Raw genomic sequence first — 19,476 nt, 5'->3', positions numbered from 1 at the left:
GAGCTATTCTGCAGATGGCAAATGTATTTCTAAGGATTCATCAGACATAAACGGTGACTTGAGTAGCTTCTCATAAAACACATCTGCTCGTGTCCCAAAGACTGCCCCGGGACCCAGTGCTGTGATGTGTGGCCTGACAGCTTGTCGACCATGAGCCTGCCAGGTGGCGGCGGCGACGGCGGGGGTTGTGAGGTGTGATCGACCCCGTAGGCCCAACATCCACACCCACCTCTGAGCTCAGCTATCAGGGTGGTCATCCCTGGTGTCAGATACAGCACGGCAGACTGAAAACACGCAGGGACAGCCAACATCTCGGCACTTGAATGCATCCTGACACTGAGAGGAATCACAGCGTCCATGAAGTCAGAGACAAGCCTGTTGCACATGGACACAACACCTTCGCTGCTTTTGGCTCACTGACATTGAAAAGCCCTTGGAAAACGCAGCGTAATTGATCTCAATAAAGGCTCACAAAATAAGATAACATCCTTAACCTTTTGAAAAAATGTCCCGAACCTTGTTTCAATCCCACAAAACTAAGCTGGTTTAGACAAATGAAGCATCTTCCAAAGTGACCGTCCTTTCAGTACAAAATGTCTTCTTTGTGTCACCTCCACCAAACCTCAGCAAGCAACTTTTAGTGGATATGATCATGTCTGAGCTGCTTTCCAGCCAGGCGTCCATCACATCCACAGCAGCCTCCTTTCAGTGCCCTTGAGCCAGCTCTCCACCTGTGGATGCTTCACTGTCCATGGTGCTAAAGCCAGAGCGCGTGCAGCCGCCTCAGAGAGCCGGGAAACCGGCTCAGACCATCAGACATTTTGTCCAGACTCTGGATCTTAACCACATTTGAGCTGGACGACTTCAATCTCGGCTGACGTGGTGTCAAAAGGGCGCTGGTGGCCGTGGTGCTCAGAGAAGAGGAGGAGGAGTGAAACATGAGACATCCTGAACCTCACTCGCACCAACGGTTCTTTAACGTTACATCCATACACAATGGCGTCTCTACGGTTAGCTTACCGTCACCTTAAAGCACTTTGATTTGAGGACAGCTGTATTGATTTTCAGAACAACCCAGAGCTCCAGGAAGAGGCTGACGCGAGAGGAGCTTGTGAGGCTGGTTAGAAACAGAAAGAAGGAGTCGGAGGGTGTCAGGCGATACCTTAATTGTTGGTTTCAAAACGAGCCGACGGGGCCGCGGCAGCTGTCGCCATATTGATGTCTCCGCGTTATCTCCGGGACTTTTTGCCAGCTCGTCGAGTCATCCGCGGCCGTCATGTCTTCCTCCCCCCTTCCCTCCACTTACGCCACCAGCAACGCCAATTGATGTGAGCGCACACAAGAGGAAAGACGGAGGCACGTACGCACCGGCGGCCGACCGAGGTTGAGGCTTCCAGGCGCTTTGGCGGCAGCCTCCCATCAACGTCCCCTGGAAACCAGCGCTGCCAAAGCTGGGGCACGGGGGCCACCTGGGGGTCCGTGAACTGCGGTCGAGTGCGTTCGGTCACTTTATTCGACTTGTTTTCTCCTCACTTCTGTGTCACCTGTGCTGCTACACTATTAAATACTGACTGATCCCGCGTTCTGGTCAAAGCATGATGAAATGGAGAATATGTCAAAGCTCTGGGTGGGTTTTGGTCCTGATGTTTAAGGTTGACATGAAGCCCCCCTCCCCGGCATGAACGGGTCCCAATGAGCCTGGGCGTGTCCTTTCCAGATGTATCTACAGCTGCTAATCACACCGCGTTTGGCACAAATGGAGATGACCGTTGTTTTTTCTGTCACCTAACGCCTAACACCTACCAAAACCTCTTCATTTGGCCCTTCTTGCGCCACATGTTATAAATAGGAAAGGTTTTCACACCAAATAGGCCTGTTGCTGTCATGGCTGTTCCCTCCCAGCACGTGGGGGGGGGTTTGCTTATATCTGAAGTCCTTTTTTGTTTGTTTGTTTATTTGTTTATTTGTTTGTCACGACGCTGAGGTTATTTTGTTTGGAAAAGACGGGAAATACGCAGTTTATGCTCGGAGGGTCCATAAGTGAGCTATAATAAGTCTAAATGAGGCAATTAAAAACACAATCAGTGAAATGGTCACCTCTATGAAGAGCAAATGTGATTAAAATACATATTTAGGTGAGGAAAAACCTTGAAATATCTTTTGTACTACCGCTGCAGCGACCTGTCACGCGCGCAATTAGCGGAAGAGAATCAAAGATGAAATATATTCAAGATAATTTTAAAAATCCAACTATTGCTCATATCGCGCCCATTTCACGCATTTAAAAAACTTATGTGGTGCCGTCTCGTCAAATAACTAACACCTGAGTCCGACTGTCGTTCAATAGTAACCTGTCACGTCAAAAAAAAGGCTGAGAGCTTCTCCACGATCGAGCACTCACCACCATTACGGTGCCCAGCAGGTGGGGACCCTGAAGGTAGATCCCATATCCGAGAGAATAATCCTCGATGTAAGCGGATAGTTTGCCAAAGTCAGACTTAAACGCTTGTCTCCTTTTGTGAAATCCCGTTCGAGGCTTGATGGATTAGCATTTAATCAGCGCTTCTTTGATTTTTTTTAGCCGCCCTTGCTCGCCGTGGAGAAATCAATGCGCGCTTCCGGTTGGTTCGGCAGGGAGTGAATGTCCTTAAAGCTGTGACTGTCACAAGATGGCCCGAATGTACGGGAATAACACACCTGTTGTCACTTATTAAAAAATATATAGAAGGCAGACTGACTAAATTAATACAATTACTTATATGTAATTAATAGTGGCTATTTGTTTTACTTTGGTCGCAGCTTGTCCTCTAATTACAGAGCTCATCATTCTGCTTATTTATACCCAAATCACTGTCTCATTTCTATTAGACCCATATAGCAATATTACAGCTGTTTAGTCACAGAAAACACATGATTTTTATTCAAGCTTTTACAGCAGTGGTTACATGTAGAATAATGGAAACAATAATAATAATAATACTAATAATAAACTTTATTTGTATAGCAGCTTTCATACAGGAGTTGCAGCTCAAAGTGCTTTACAAGAAAGGAATTACATGCACCAAATGGATGCTTTACATAACAAAAGACATAAAAACAGCTAAAATGCAAAATAAGATCGAAATAAGTGTGCAAACAAAAATAAAGATAATGCATAAAACCAGACAATAAAATATCAAAATCTAGGTAAAAATAGAGAAACAAAACAATATTAAAATCTATTTTGTTTCAGCATGAAAATCTAGTTTTAGAAGTTAAATTTTGTTTATTTATGACAGTACATCAATATGCTGCATGCTTGTTTCACACCGCATCTATGACGTTATATTGATGGTGTCAGAGGGTTGGAGGCTCTGTTACAGATTTATTTTTTTTAGGATGAAAAGTAAGATTTCTAGACTATTGCTGACATGGAGGAGGAGATAAAGGTGTGAAGAAGCTGGCATGTACCTGCTCACGTGGAGACCACATTGCAGGGAACTGATATCAGTGCACAGCGCTCCCTCTGCGGTTTGTCTTATGGATCTACGCCATCTGCTGGACAGTCGGTGAAATTACACCCGTAATACTCGATGTGACACCATAAGATGCAATTAAGTTTGTTTTCTCCTGCAGCTGGAAGCAAACTACATATTGCAACTAATGATTTTTCATTCTGGATTAATCTTCTGATTGTTTCCTCCATTAACTGATTGATTGTTTGGTTTTTAGACATTCAGAAAATAGTGAGAAATGCCATCACAATGACCCAAAGGGACACCTTCACAACATCCAACCAATCATCCAAACATCAGAATTGTTCGAAAATAAAAATAAGAAATGATTAGCAAAATAGTTGCCAGTTATTAAAAGTAAAACAACACAATCCTGTTGGGAAATGAAAAGGAGGTTAAACTCCATTGTTGACAGAGTCACGGCCGGCCTGGGGGGGGAAACACCCTGCAGCTCCATGTCACTCTCACATGGGTGCACACAGTTTCAAATCACCACTAAAAATTAAATTTATACTTTGATTCACGGGTAATTTTATGAACCTGATAAGGAAAATGTTGCTACAGTTGACAGATCAGACAGGAAAGCACAGGGTTTCTGAGATTTCTGAGACTTCATGCGTGCACACAACGCTCTCCACTCGGAGGCAATGAGAGCCGAGGACGTCATTTTAACGGACGTTTATGGTTCACAGTCAGCAGAATTGAAAATAGCACTCCTGCTGGTGTGAACGGTGTTTCCAAAGCTGAGTTCACTGTCCTCCCTCTTGGCAGCTCTCTGTGACTCTGCTGCATGTTTCATTAGAGGCGAAGTGATGAATTTGGAGGCCTTGTTTCAGCAGTGGGGCGTCAGAATTAGCTTGTAGCATGTCAAAAAAAAAGCTTTCTTTGGGGGTTTGTTGCTTTCCATAACGCTCCATGTTCACCCTCTGTTCGAGGCCGGGCTGCTGGGAGAAAACAGTGCAAACAAAGACAGTTCACACGAGTTTGTGTCTCATCCTGATGTCCTTGCAAACATGTCTCTATAAATGTCCAGAGTGAAGAACAAGCAGTACAAACTCTGTGCGCTGCTGGATGAAAACTTCCTGAGTTTACACTAATCCATTCGAGAATAGAGTTTGAGCCTAACACGGGAAACGAATTCACACTGTTTCCATTTTGATTTCCCGTGACAGGAAAAATAAAGCATGTCAGCGTCACGCCACTTATTCCATCACACACAGCAGAGTTATGTCATGTCTGTGTCCTCGAGTGGATGCATTTAAATCCGAAACAACCTGACAGTTTAACACCATGTACCTGTTTTAAGCTGTGTGTGGGCCTTCTTCCATTTCACAACATGATACGCGGTGATGCAGAGCGGACAGAGCGTTAGTTAGTCATCAAAAGAAGTTCATCAAAGGCGAGCGGTGATATCCACTGAGACTCCGCTGACAGACTTCACAATGAGATTACAAGATTACAGTCAGTGCAGACATGTGTTCCCTGCGCTTAATTTGATTAAATCTCCCACTTTACTGTATGCTGCCGCTCACCTACTGTATGCAGATGAATCAGGCTTTGAGTGACGCGACAGCAGCGAGCCTCCTGTTAACGTTCATCAGTGACTAATCACACATAAAAGCTGCAAAATCCTTCTCTGAGTCAAAGCTGAAGAAAATAACTGTCCTATAATTACTCTGCCCCACCTCCACTACAAGTGAATACTGTAGAAATACAAGTACAAAGGAGGTTGCTGGTGTATTTTCCCCCCTGTGTCGCAAACTTTTGGAAACTTCCTTTAAAATACAGTCAGTTTTGTGCCTGAATGATCCAATAATCTGTCAATGCTAATGTCAGCATGCTAACATTGATAGATTTCTCCTTGTACTGCTGCTGTTGTGCTGAAATGACTCTATCATTAATCTGTGTATTCCTTTAAACACAATTAACCACTTATTGTCCACCAATTTCATTAGAAAGGGGATTAATCTCAGCATGTTTCCATGCTTTACAGTATAATGGACCATAGAATAGCTGATCAGCAGTAATTTTGCCAGATCCTACAGAGAGGATCAGCAGATTATGTGGATTGGAGACCCTTTTCCAAATTGAGTGGTATACTACCAGAGGTTTCACACTGCAGACTGGTTCACCAGGTTACGACGAGCGTGCCCGCCCGTGCAGACACCCCCCCACCTCACCACCCCGCCCCGTGCAGGACACACACAGACATGCAAAGTGCTGTCACATGACTGGGCAGGGCCTGTAGGTGTGGTGGGTTAGTCTGCTAAACAGGGATTACAGAGGAAGGAAGCCTCTCTCTTCCTCAACCTGCCTCAATAACACAGAGGAGAAAGTCGAAGGAGAATGGGAAGAATCTGTGGACACAGGTGAGTGTACGCGGCTATGGATGCATGGAGAATGAGGTGTTTCTGAACGTGGTGCGACGGAGAGAGACAGCCTTTTAAAAGCACTAATCCCTCTTACTCAAGAAACTGTGTAAGCTTATTTGGCATTACTGCTTGAACAACATGGCTGACCAGACAGGGGCTTGTCCCGTATGAGCTACTGAAATACATGATTGAGGATAAAAATGACCTTTTTATGGTGTCACTGTAATATTAATCTAAGAGATGACAACTATACAGCAGCCTCAGCCTCTCAGAAATACAGCACAGAATATTATTTGGCTCTTTCTAACAATGATCCTGGTGTGATTATGCTGTACTTTTGGAGGAAATTGTTTATTTAGTTGGCTTTCTAGCAGGAGCAGGGTTAGGATAACAAATAAATAAATGTATAAAAAAAATAGGCCATGTTAAAAATAACAAAGTAAATTAAAAGAGTAAATAAATAAGTGTGGCTAATTTTAATGCGTTTAAAGAAGCTGTTATCTGTGTTTGAACACTGCTAATTCAATCATTATTACAGGTATTTGTACAGTCAAATTTTGTTTGCTCTGTACTCAGTCGCCTCTTGACAAGCGCGCGTGTCAGTCAGGGGACAGTGCCGCGCGCAGCTGTTTTGTTGGCACGCGCCGGTGAACTCCTAGCTTAAAATACACCGAGGGCGTTAGCTTTAATCAAAATGAGTGCCACACGGGGTCAAAGGTGAAGGAAGAAGGTGCTTAAATTCCTGGAGGGAGGCGAGGAGTGTCTTTAATTTACCGGTGACGGTGCGGGTAACCGCCGGGAGCCCGTAGTTTTCAGGAAAACACAACAAAAGTTATATATTTTTAGCTTAGCCGGTGCTCATAAGCTACTCTGGAAGCGAGACTCTGAATACTTTGTCGATGTTTCTGTGTGGAAGTAGCTCGGTTGTTAGCTTTGGACCGTCACCTTTCACGTTTGAGGAGGGGGCTTCTCAGGTAACCCCTCTATATATTTGCCTGATGGGGTCTGGCATTTCACAGGCTAATAACGTGAACGGATGCGCGAGCTAGCGTACAATTCAGAAGCTCCATTTAAGGTTTTATTTGTAGGAACAACCTGCTAAAATTAGCCTTCCAGCGTGTTTTTATAGGAGTTAGAGTCAGGCCTGAACTTCAGATGTCACTCTTCAAATGTTTTCGAGCTGCTGGAAGACATTTCACACCGACACTCATGTAATCAATTACTGAAATATGTCCCATCTCTCAGGAGGTCTACCTGACACTGGGGGCCGCGTCAGATCTGGAGAGGCTTTTGAGTTCCCTTGAGGGACCCTCGAGATGGATGAGCAGGTGAATCCGCTGGAGAGGGACCACTCTCTGTCTGTGGTCCTGCCAGGGGGGCTGGAGAAGAGCGCCACGGTGCACGGAAGGTGGGCCGGAGCACGAGCTGTTTAATGTGACGTGCGTGCGGAGTGTGCTCAGTGGACATGACTGCAGGCAGCATGGCCGCTTCATTCTTGAATTTAATGCCACTTTTTTGATGCATTGTGGGAAATGTAGGAGCTTGGAGTTGAAATGTTGGAGCTTAACCTCTGCTGGGACCTAAAACTTGCATGTCTTGGCCTCAGCTGCATGTGTTTGGCTTTGGCTGGACGGTCTTCTCTTGTCTTGGCTTGCAGATGGACACATCTCAGTTGTAACTCCAACATTTTTACATCTATCTTTATGTATTTAACTGCTATAATTTAAAAACCCTGGTGGATTTTGTAACCTTACAAGCTCACAAGACATATTCGGTTTATTATCATGTGTTTTCTTTGAATTTTCTTAACAGTAAACCAGTGATGGACTTGCTGGTGACCCTTTGTGCGAGCTACCACCTGAACCCGTCAGACTACACGGTCGAGGTCCTCTCGCCCAACAAGAACAACATCAGCTTTAAACCAAACTCTCCTATTGGCTCGCTAGAAGCGGAGAAGATTGTGCTGAAGCCCAGAGGGGTGGAGGAAAAGATCAGGAGGCCGTACATGCCTGAGGTGAAAAGAAGAAAACATTTAAGACATAACTGATGGGATATCCGTATTTATTTTGGCATATTTTAAGTAGACTTTCAGTCCACAGTTGTGTAAAATGAGTAGAAAATGTCATTTCTCTTCGCAGGCATCTGTGCGTCTGCTGATCAACTACAATAAGTCCCATAAGGCCGTGGTGCGAGTGAGTCCCAGAGTGCCCCTGGAGATGCTGCTGCCGGTGGTGTGTGACAAGTGCGAGTTCAAAGTAGAGACGACCATCTTACTGAGAGACTGTCAGTCCACAGAGCTGCTGGACCTGACCAAGAGTTTAAATGAGCACGGGCTGAGGGAGGTGTTCGCCAAAGACACAGCTGTTGACCACGAAGACCAACCGGCAGCAGGTATGTTGGAGGAGACATCACATGACTGATCAGCTGTTTCCGTTTTGAGTTAAGAAGAAGAAGAAGACGAAGATGTTTCTGCTGATTAAACCTCATCTCTCCACACAAACCTGATGCAACCGTCCTCACATTAATACATGATTCTAACAGAAATTGTGTTTTCTGCATTTCTTTCCCACCATTTGAGGTCCGACTGGCGTTCATGTGTGTAAATCCGCTTTAAATTTGCCCTTTCTACCTAAATATACTGTGTTTTATTCATTTTCTGGCTTGCACTTTGTAGATTTTTACTATAGTGACCCTGAGAGGCCGACGCACCGCAGCTGAAAACAGACAAAATACAACCGAATAAAGAAAATGTCCACACATATGCAGCATATTAAAATATCTATGCCTGTGTGTGTGTGTGTGTGTGTGTGTGTGTGTTTATACCGTACAACCTGATCCGATAATGCCATTGTTTTCTGTGTGAAACAGCTGTCACGCCAACGGAGGTCATCTCACCTCCTCCACTTCAAGGTAACGCATTCATGCACAGCCTCCGTCGTATCTGCTGCTCGCTGTCTTCTGCTGCATATTATGTGCTGATCAAGATCATTTACATTCCACAGAGCTGCCAAAGAGGGAGAAGAAGCAGAAGGAGAACACAGGATTTCTCAGCTTATTCAGAAGAGGGAAGAAAAAAGCTGAAATGGTACAGATGATGTGGACTATTGTGTGTTTGCTTAACTTGAATGTAGACTTTCTTAAGCCTTGTCATCAAATGTGCGTTTCCCTCTTCGTAGAAAGGGGCGGTGAGTCCCCCGTCTTCTCCTGGTCTCAACAAGCCAATGGGAGTCGGCGTGAACGGGCAGTCCTCTAACGCCCTGCAAGCAGACGTGCCCAAGAAGAGACGAGCCCCTCAGCCGCCCATGGGTGCGTCACAGAGCGTCCCCAGCGACCTCAGCACCTGTCACCTGAGAGGACCACAGGTGGGTTTTTCATCCTCTTCTTCCTCCACTGAGACGAGCAGAATATCTCAAAAACTGCTTGATCAATTTCAATAAGATCAAGCGGAGAATTAGCTTGAAGAGCTGGTTTAATTTCGGTATTGATGACACCGTCTCTCTAACAATGAAGAGACACTGAGGAAAGAAAATCCAATAACGCTCCTGTCTCGCTGCAGAGGTCTGCAGAGTCCACCCTGAGGAGTACCAAGCGTAGGGCCCCACCCCCTCCCTGTGCAAACACCCACCAGGAGCTGCAGCCAGACACTGAGGTCAAAGGTAAAGTCTTCCTTGATGATTGAAGACCTTTGTGATAGAGATGGCTCTTCTGAGCCCTGTGCTGAACACAGCTTAATGACTGTAGCCTGCAAAAACACTGTTAATTGTTCAATGCAGAGTCAATATTGACTGTCCAAACGGAGCCTGATCCCGCTGGTGAGCTTTGTGTTTGTTTTGCCATCTAGTGGTGATTGTTGAGGCAGCCTCATTGAAGCAGCAGCAGATATGAAATATGCTGGTGCAACAATCCCAATTGACCTTTTACAGTATTTCAGTGGAAATCAAATGGGTTTAGAGTGGGGTGAATTCTCGTGTCTGCCAAATCCTTACGGCTTCAGACGGCGCCGCGCGAGGTCGAGAGAGATTGAAGTTAAATCAAGATTAAAATGTCAAAGCGAATACCATCAAATGGAAGATTTAGCAGTTAAATCCGGCGCAAAACGCAGCTTTTATCAGTCAGAACAATTTAACCCCGTTCAGGGCAATTAAAGTGACCCGGAGAGCCTTGTTCATAGAGCATATTGGCTTCAGTCGCTTCCAAGATAAATCCCTCTATTGTCCAAGCTCTCACTCCCTGGTATTAGTCTGCCTGACGTGCTTTCACCACCTGGCTTCAGGATCTGTCGGTGCAAGGCTCCTTTTCACTGATCTGGCTTTCACAGACCTGAATGGACAATGATCACCTCGTTATTAGGGATCTGCAGTTATGTGAGGCACTGGAGGGGAAGAAAGGAAGAAGTGCTTCAAACTTCTGGTTTCTAATTATCTGTCGGCGTCTCGGTTCGTTCCCTTGTTTTCTTCCGGCGATGAAGGCGCGACGCTCTGCTGAGTTTTTATCAGTCCTAAGCAGAAACAACAACTCCCAGTTGATGATCACACTCTTCCTCCCGTCCTCCTACGCTTACATAATCAAGGCCTGATTCAATCAAAATCGCAACGCTGACCAAACTGGTTTTGGCGTCGACATCTTGGACTGGTGTTTGTTTTGCTGCCCTGCCCTGAAGCTAAGCCTTTTCTCCTCCCTGCTTACAGGTGATTGAGGGCTGCAGCTGCTGCTGTCTCCTTTTCCTCTCCTCCTTCCACCATCCTTATTCCTCCTCTCCGTCCTCCTCCTGCGTTGGCCTCTTCTTCCTCCTTCCCATCTTAGTGGCTTTTATGGACGTGCGTCACTGTCGCCTGCTGCACTTAAATGCTATTTATTTGTCCTATTTTTATTCTGTCCTCTTATTTTTCTTTTCTTTCTGTTATTGTTTGGGAAAATTCTGTAAATTTCTTTGTTACTTCTCTTATGTTTTTGTCCTTTTTTGTGTGTTTTCCTCTTAATGGGTTAAATTCAAGCTAATTGTTGTGCCTTTAATTCAAAAGAAGCCAGATGAACTGTTGCATGTGGTGAATTAATCAGCTCTTGTGGTATATCTGTCAGCAGTTAGTATTATTTTTCACACTCTGTTGTAAGATGATAAATATACTGTCATGTTTTTAATATTTTGATGATGATTTTTGCTCTCGATTCTTCTGCTTTTTCAGAAACATGTAACATTTTACAGTTTTATATGCAGGGTCCTTTCCTTATTAATCTCTTTATTACAATAAAATTGTGAGTAATTTAATAGTTGATTTCATTTTAAAATGTGTTTATGTCTCTGAACTTGTGACGAAAAGGGATTCAGGTAAAAAACAGATAACACTGAATTTGAGTTCAGTATCACTTCATCTGTGTTTCTTACTTTTGTGCGATATTAACGTGATAAATATGTTTTTAAATGAGAAACGCACAGTTGCGTTTTGTGTGTTTCCTGTGCAGAACTTCCATTTATGAGCTGAGTGAAGTTTACTCTTGTTTACTTTTTCCGTGTTACTGAGTCTTTCCTGTCTCTCCAGGGACTGTAGACTCCCTGAACCCTGTGGAGGAGCTGAGAGAAAGCGATGACTCAGACTCTGTAGACCTCTCACTGTCCTCATCTTCATCACCACATCCATCACAACCACGGCCATCCTCATCCTCCTCACGTCCATCCTTCGCACATCTCCATGAAATAGCTGACCCGTATCTGCCTTCGTTTCGGGGGAAAGACTTCTCTGATGCTCGCAGCGCTCTTGCCAAAGTCCTGACCTCCTCCGTCTCCAAAGGAACGCTGGTCAAGCGTTTGAGGAATTCTGCCACTTTCCCAAAATCACACAATGGCTCCTCCTTTATGTCCATGCCTCCGGCGTGTTCCGATAACGGGGCTTTCTGCGCAGAGGTTGAACCTGCTCTGGAGTGGGAGGATCCCGTACAGAGGAGGGGAATGACCACCTTCAAAGTGGTTCCCTCCAAGAAGCAAAAGTCCCACGATCGAGAGCTCACCTCGGACGTTCCAGATCAGATTATCACAGAAGATAACCCCGAGAGCGAAGGCTGTCCTGAGCTCGGGAAAAACCAAACTGAGGCTGAGGAGGATCCAGCTTCTCCTGACAGATCAGAGACCCAAACGCCTTTGCTGAGTCCCGAACCCTCTTCTCCGCAGATACAGGCTCCTGACCGGCCAGCTTCTCCACGTCCTCTTGTTTTGGACCATCAGGATGGTCCAGGCTCACCTGTCTCTCAGGGTGGGGACACCGTTGAGAGGCAGGAGGAAGAGGATGAACCTGAAGTCACATCTGAGTTGATACCGCTGTCAGACTGCAGCGATGGAGAGCTTCCCAGTGATGGTCAGATGAAGTCAGAGGATCAGAGTGAAAGTCTTCAAAGCCCCAGTAGACGGTCTGTAAGCACAGACATGGATCCCTGTGAAACATACACTGATGAGAGGGAAGCTGAGGAAGAGGAGGAGGACAGCTTCCCCCCTCCTCCTTCACCTGTCTTCTTTAATGAAGACTTAGAAATCGCTGAAGCGGGGAGAGAAGATCCTGCAGCTTCCTCTCCGCCATCTTCTCAGCCACCAGCTCCTACCTCAGACGAGCCCACCTCAGCCACGCCTGACCAGTCTGCAGCCGCTCCAGACCCTCTGGAGAGGACCAGCGCGGGCCCGTCCAGGTTTGCCCAGGCAGTGGCGTTGGCCGTGCAGAGGTCTCGTCTCCAGAGAAGTGAGAAAGCTTTGGGCCCTCAGGCCCCCGGTGGGCCGCACAGTACCCTTCCCTCACCATCCAGGTCCATATACCAGTTCGGTGAGTACCAGCAACCAGTAAGTTTTGATCATGGACATCTAATAAATATTGATTATGTGGACATTAAAGGCCCAGAAAGCCTATTTTCTCTCACAGCTTCTTACCAAAAGTGCTGGACCACAGCTGTGTCTTAAATTTCCTTTTCCCTGCTTTGAGTTGTGCCGGCTCACGTGTCTCAGCGCACCGTTCAGAGTTTAGCCAGTCAGTGTGATGACAGTTGTGGGTTGTTTGCTCCTGTTGCCAGCGCTGCCAATCAAATGTGATCAAAGCACGCCCACACAGCCCTGATGAGACCAATTAGCTGAGATAAACAGATAAATAATACCTGATGCCATCATTTATGGTTTCTGTTGCAGCGAATGTAGGAAACTATGCAGCAGATAGGATGTGATGTGGGAAAAGGACCTAAAAACTCTTTACATGTACAGCAGCACAGCTCTGACGTGGTATATTTCAGTAGATGAGGTGAATTTGTGGACATCTGATGACTGAGTGCTTCCAGAGGCTCTTTAAAGACGTCCTTAGAGGAAAGATGTGATGTAAATATTTCTCTGCTGCAGGTGCCTGAGGGAGGATTCAGAGCTGACCGAGGACACCAGACTCTGTTTGTGACCTTCAGATAACTAACAAAAGGTTAGCTCAATCCTTTCTAATACGACAAACTGCATCATTTTTAATGACGCGAAGCTTGATTTTTTATTTTTTTTTGTCTCTTTCTCTCTTGTGAAGACACCTCGTGGTCTCATTTTATTTTGGACTTTATGTTCGCAGGTTGAACGTAAACATTTTTCTGTTGTCGTGTAAGCCAAATGTTCAGGACGCCAGTTGTTGAACTGACAGCGTCCTGTTTTTTTCTCGACTTCCTTTTAAATTGTCATTGAAGATGTGCCAAGGCGGACGTGACGCTGACATGAGAGCTTTTTCTGTTTGCGTGAAACAAAAGAAACCATGAACTCTCAGTAATTTATTTATTTTTTGTGTCGGGGTGTACGTTTTTATGTTGAAGACATGAAGAATGCAGTAAAAGCCATGAACTCTGTCTCCGCCTGGTTTGCTTTTTAGCCACCAGGTGGCAGAAGAGCATTGTTTGTGAAGACAGTGCATCTCCTCACATGAGCTCTGGTGTATGTATCACAAGTTGGTATGATTTTAAAAGAAATATCAGTAAATACTGGCTTCTATGGGGCCACAGATGAATGATTTCAATGAATTAAGGGACATTATTGTAATATTTAATTATCCTTAAATGTCTCTGGATGTCCTTTTTAAGCACTTTCCCACACAGAAAACGACCATGCATGCTGTATTTAACGGGGACACGAGAATTTCCTGCATTTTCAAGCAGCACAAACAAAGCAAAAACATCCTTGTTGGAAGCATCGGTTTCATGCCAAGCATCTCAACACCTTCCTGAATAAACTCAGTCCACTTTGCTCACATGCACACACTGTTATGTCTTTAACGGACCCACACCTCAGGGCAATACTGCACAGCTATACTTGGGTGCCAAAAGAATCCGCACTACTATACGTATTGATCCAGCCCTGGCCTTGGAGGAACAGCAAGGAGCGATGCGAGGCAGAGACCTAGCCAGAACCGCCTGTGGCTAAAGCTCCACGTTTGCCAGGCCTGGACTGAGTGGGCTCGCTTCAAGACTTTCTCTCTCTCTCTCTCTCTCTCTCTCTCTCTCTCTCTCTCTCTCTCTCTCTCTCTCTCTCTCTCTAACATTCCTCGCTCCACCTGAGGAGAGAGAGAAAGAGGAGGACGGGTTGCTGGTGGATGATGGGAGGTGACCGTTGACCCTGTCGTGTTTCTGCGGCGCTCCCCCCAGAGGGGGCGCCCGGCCCTCAAGGGCACAGCCGTGTCACACTGCCGTTGTCATGGAGAATGCCATTACCGCCCCTAAGGGAGAGCGCCACGTCTAACGTTTAGAGACAGAAAAAAAGGAAGAAGTCTGAAAAAAGAAACGCACATGCTGGAGAGAAGCTCTTTTCCTGCCTGAAGCAATGATATCCAACGTAAGTGACAACTCTGGCATTATCCTTTTTTTTAGCAGTGAAAGGTTGAATCTCAACCCGAGCGGCTCGTTCATGATGATGCGGACAGAAGAACGGCGGATTTATAACGCAGCGTAACGTGAAATGCTACTCTGTCATGTACGTTTATGATCCGGCACGTGACGCTCGGCGCCATCAGCGCACATGAACCTTTGAGCAGACGTCCGCACAAAGGGGTTTTTGTTGATTATCGTCTCAGGAGACGAGGTGGAGGGACACACGAACAAACAGGGGACTGGAAATCCTGGAGGACACTTCAGTCACACGAGCGCATCCTGCTTCAAACAACTGAACGAGGAGGCCGTGGGATGAATTCAGGCTCCCTCCTGTTAAAACACACAGGCCTGTGTGTGACGGCACGGATGAACAAACAGGACGTTTGAGCGTCAGATAAAGAGGGCTCATTTCTTAAATACACACATGCAGGTGCAGAAAGACGATATAATGTATGAACAAATAGTATTTCTGCACCACACCCACACAAGCGTCCTCCACCTATGACCTCAACATGAACCCGTAATAATATGAAGAGATTGCAGATGAATAAACAGATCAATATAAATGCATGAAAACAGGAACATTTACTACAAAAAAGTACCTCTCTGAACCCACTAACTCCCATTTCCTCATGAAGAGGAAAAACAATAAGTAACCAAGCTCACATATGGCGTGAAAACATTCACTTCATCACACAGCCGACAGTTTTCCTGCAGATGTAAATGAAATGAGCTTCATTGTTGGTGGATCGTTAATCAGCGCTCCATGTAAAAGCACTCTTACTGACTCTGATGAGGATTTTTGGAAGTATTGCTCAGCCACGGACCAGTTTCACAAAGAGACTTCAGACAGAGAAATGAATCCATCTGCTGTGCGGCTGTCTGCTTCTTCACTACCTCAAGTGCAGCTCATTTTCCAGGAGCTCTGGGTAAACTGTAAACATGGCGGGCCGAGCTGCTCGGCTCCTGACGACGACCGTGCATGTACGAGGCCTGGCACTGCAGACCAGTCTGAAATATGTGTGTGAAATTGGTCCCAGGCGTCTCTCGTGGAGCTGCTCTCGGAGAAGTTCAGCGTATGAACATAACTTTGCAAAGCCAAAGATAAAAAAAAAAAAAAGTTTCTTAATGAATTTCATGGCACGCACAAATCACTGAGCATTCTTATTCCTTTGTCATGATAAGACTTCCTACTTATCGTGCTCCGCTGAGAGAAATTAAAAATTCCACGCATTTCGTATGGCACACATTAGGCATAACAATATGACTTGTAGCCCACCGCCAGTACGCACAAAAAAACAGCAGCAGCTCAGATCAATAGCGCAGTAGCTGGCCCACACAAATAGCGGTAATGCGCATTTATCATTTATTTATTCCTTCATCTCTTCATTCATCTCTATTTAGTAATCCATCAGATGCATCTGCCTTGTGGTTTGAAGATGCCCACGAGCTGCTCGAAGTCAGAATCTGATTATAAAACAGTGAGGAGGCCCGAGGCGCGCTTCGCCGGACCCACTGTGTCTGCATGTGTGTTAGGGGCGCACATGTGCATTGTAGACCGCTAATATATGTGTGTTTACATGGCACGTCCATGCTCGGGTAGAAATAATCAATAGATGAATCACCTAAAGCGGTGGAGCTCTCCCCAGGCAGTGTGGTGCAGCTTAATGCTATTCTTTCCATCCACCTTGGGAACGGCATCCATCAGGCCTCCCCCCAAAGTGAAGCACGGTTGCCTAAAACATCACCAGTGCTTGAGGGGCTGCTTGGAAAGGGATGCAGGGAGAGCACAGTTGACCTCTCACCTCCTCCATGTTTGCGCTCGCTTCCCTCCTCTTTGGCGGAGCGGCAAATCACAGAGTTCCTGCCTCATTGGCGTTGTCAGGCGCTTACAGTAGTGTTTATCTGCATTGTGCTGGTGGTTAACTGGTTCAAATGTTATGGAAATGATATTTACCTCTGCTTTGATCCTGTAAACTCCAAACAGGCAGGCCTTTTTTTCCCCCTGGTTGAGGGAAGACGGACTTAAAGATGTGCTATAAATACAAACAGCATGAAAAAATAGTGCACGACTGAGCCGCATGGTGTTAAAATCAATCAAATCTCTGCTCTCTCCGCCGCAGCTGAAGCCTCTCAGATCGCTGCTTCTGGTCCGTTAAAGGACACAGTGAAACATTTTCACCACAAAGTCAAGCCGCTTTGATTCATGATGCTTGGCGGCGTTATATAAAATAACCAACTAGGAACAAAAGCAGCAGCAGCGTTCGAGGGTTGAACATACAGTAGACGGCCCCTGTTGCTCTGTGATAGATAGTGGACGAGCCCTATCTCTCCGTCATTTTTCTTCATTCATCCCTTATCACTGAATCCTGAGAGAGGCTCAAAAAAAAGCAGCTCTTCTCTGTGATGAATGGCCGACGTCTGCGATTCAATGCAGTGACAAACTGACACGATGGCTGCAGTTAATTTGTCACCGGCGGCTGTTCCTTTGATCAAAACGCGTGCCCCTGCCCTCTGGTTCTACACGAAATGCGCACTTTAATGCAAACTAAAGTATTTTTCTGCTGCTGATCGACCGCCCTCACGTTCCTGCAGAGTGTACAGTATCCTTGACTCAGGCCCAGCCACTCTAATGATCACACCAGTTGGCTGTAATCTTGCTGTGAGGCTTGTAATGAAGCTCTGAATGACAATGCAATGCTGATTTATAACCAAGAGGGGGCACAGTAATCCCTGCTTCAGATCAGCCACATTACCACGGGCCTCAGGAATACTCTGACTTTGATGGTGGTATTGAGATACAAGCCCAGGACGGTTAACGGTGATTGTAAAAGTTGCTGCAGATTAGGCTGTTTGTCTGCAATTAGGTAATCCAGGCAGCTGGAATTAACTCGTATTATGAATGCTTTGTACGTTTAGTTAAGTGGGACTGCGCCGCACGCGTATTTTTTGTGTAATACGTCAAACTCAGGCCTCAGCTCTCCTCCATGATCCATCTAATTTTATAATGCAGCCTAATTTCATGGCACCAATCAGACGCCGGTTCAACACTTGACTGCCACTTAAATGTAAGCGTGGTGGAAGAAGACAAGGCAGCGTGCAACGAGGGCGTTTCAGAGGAAACAAGCTTAGAAGTGTTTTAGAGCTGCGTTACAATATGCTGAACAATAGAGGCTTTGGGAGCAGAACATTAGATATGTCGCAGCCCAGTGCCGGACTGGTGTTTTGGGGTGGGACGCTCAAAGAAAAGGGGTTCAAATCTCAGGCTGTTTGACTGAACACAAGCCCACCGCAGAGGGGATTCAGCCCACCTGCTCGTCTTCTCTGGACAGTGTCGAGTTCCTTTACAGCGAAGGATCAAGGAGGGTAAAAAAGGCAAAAGCTGCAGCCGAGAGGAGAACCCCGACCTGAGAGTTCACTCATTAAGAAAACTTTATTTCACTTTGTAGGAACGTAGAATATACCTTCCCAGGTGTGAAAACAAACACACCTTTCTTAAGCGCACAGACGAGGAGAAACTAACACAATGAAGCCGTGTAATAAGATAACATATGCAAGTTTAATACGTATTATTACACTAAGAGTAGCAGTGAAAAAAGACTGTTCCTCCTTTATTATTCTCTAATTACACAGCGAGTCCAAACTATATGGGCTTTAATAGAAAGTTATGAAGTGTTATTCCCAGTTTACAAAAATACTTTGATGGCTCATTTCCTCTAAAATGCAAAGCAGCACTTTAGGAAATATTTTATTAGTACGTGTTTCATGCAGCACAATTACCCTGTTAGTGATGGGCTGCGTCTCCTACAGTCTTACTCGCAGGCCTCTTGATGGAGCCGCAGCACTCGGCAGCATCCCTAAAAATACCAGAGTTTTCTTTTATTCTCCTCTTTCTTTTTTGTCTGTCATCATTAATAATTCATCTCTTTTCTTGGATGCTAAAACAACAACAAACAGAACAACAGCTCAGATAATGTATTCAGTCAAAAGCTCATTGTCTGGGGGAGGAGGAGAGGGGACAGCGAAAATGTGCACTGGAGTGAGACAAGAGAGCACCCCGACAGGGAGAGGCTCAATGTCACTCCGCAGCATGGCGGGAAGGAAGAAAAACAAACGCCAGAGGGGAAAAAAACGGAAAAAAACCAGAGGAAGATACAGTTTGTAAGTCATAAAAGCCCAATTAGAGGCATTAGGGTCCTCAAATGGAGGATTACAATGAATAATTTGTGACTGCAATTTTTTCAGGCTGATTGTGCCATTAATGTGGCGGACAAAAAAAAAAAAAAAAAAGATATATTTTTGAGAAAAGCCAGCAGAAAAGCTTTCAATGGAGGGAGAAAAAAAAACAAGCAATAATTCAAGGTTACATGAATACTGCCAAATCTGCACCCCGGCCGTCCATTGACTCAGCTGCCTTACTTTAAATCTCTTCACTCCCCCGTCACCCCTTCATTTGGAGTAGCTCGACCTTGAATGTCTCCGGTGTGAACCAGTGCCCCAGCTTTCACATTACGCCAGAATGGATCCTGACTCATTCAATTTAAACCCATCAAGAAAGCACAATACAAGGCAAATTAGCTGCCATTATTTAGACACTTTCATGCCCCCAATTTGAGGTTATATGACAATTAGTTACATTTCGCCGTCTTCGCCCTGTTCTCTGCAACATCCAGTGCACAGGCCTGCAGTGGGGTTCTCATGTTTATATCTTTAATTCTTAAAGAGGAATCAGGCCTAATTACGGCACACGTAAT

At 45.5% G+C, this 19,476-nt stretch overlaps 3 protein-coding genes across 6 annotated transcripts in view; 2 read left to right on the top strand and 1 right to left on the bottom strand.

The window, feature by feature from the left end:
- Positions 1 to 2,641, bottom strand: part of LOC143316246 (sodium channel protein type 2 subunit alpha-like) — a 28,350-nt gene extending 25,709 nt beyond the window's left edge. For 3 of the 4 annotated variants that reach the window (XM_076724102.1, XM_076724099.1, XM_076724101.1), the window contains exon 1: positions 2,402 to 2,641. The gene's annotated coding sequence lies outside the window, so the exon portion shown is untranslated. Of the gene's footprint in view, positions 1 to 1,162; positions 1,291 to 2,401 lie in introns of those variants that run through there. The other variant, XM_076724100.1, reaches the window with a different exon arrangement.
- Positions 2,642 to 5,750: 3,109 nt separating this feature from the next.
- On the top strand, positions 5,751 to 14,020 carry LOC143316250 (uncharacterized). The gene is made up of 10 exons (XM_076724109.1): positions 5,751 to 5,863; positions 7,112 to 7,274; positions 7,679 to 7,880; positions 8,005 to 8,257; positions 8,735 to 8,776; positions 8,869 to 8,951; positions 9,043 to 9,228; positions 9,423 to 9,522; positions 11,404 to 12,669; positions 13,230 to 14,020. Exons 2-10 carry the CDS (start codon positions 7,183 to 7,185, stop codon positions 13,235 to 13,237), a joined length of 2,232 nt encoding a protein of 743 aa, XP_076580224.1. The 5' UTR covers positions 5,751 to 5,863; positions 7,112 to 7,182; the 3' UTR covers positions 13,238 to 14,020.
- LOC143316249 (fidgetin-like) overlaps positions 13,229 to 19,476 on the top strand; it is a 69,879-nt gene continuing 63,631 nt past the window's right edge. The window contains exon 1 of the mRNA XM_076724108.1: positions 13,229 to 13,302. The gene's annotated coding sequence lies outside the window, so the exon portion shown is untranslated. The remainder of the gene's footprint in view (positions 13,303 to 19,476) is intronic.

The sequence above is a fragment of the Chaetodon auriga genome, chromosome 23 (assembly GCF_051107435.1).
Source record: "Chaetodon auriga isolate fChaAug3 chromosome 23, fChaAug3.hap1, whole genome shotgun sequence".
Taxonomy (NCBI): domain Eukaryota; kingdom Metazoa; phylum Chordata; class Actinopteri; order Chaetodontiformes; family Chaetodontidae; genus Chaetodon; species Chaetodon auriga.
Note: the sequence above shows the minus strand (reverse complement) of the source record. Positions and strands in the feature narration are given on the sequence as shown.

Bases quoted from the DNA above. Each gene is read 5' to 3' on its own strand.
- LOC143316250 (XM_076724109.1), top strand. From the start codon at position 7,183: ATGGATGAGCAGGTGAATCCGCTGGAGAGGGACCACTCTCTGTCTGTG. The intron at 7,275-7,678 runs GTGGGCCGGAGC...TTTTCTTAACAG, and splicing joins AGCGCCACGGTGCACGGAAG to TAAACCAGTGATGGACTTGC. The intron at 8,777-8,868 runs GTAACGCATTCA...TACATTCCACAG, and splicing joins CTCACCTCCTCCACTTCAAG to AGCTGCCAAAGAGGGAGAAG.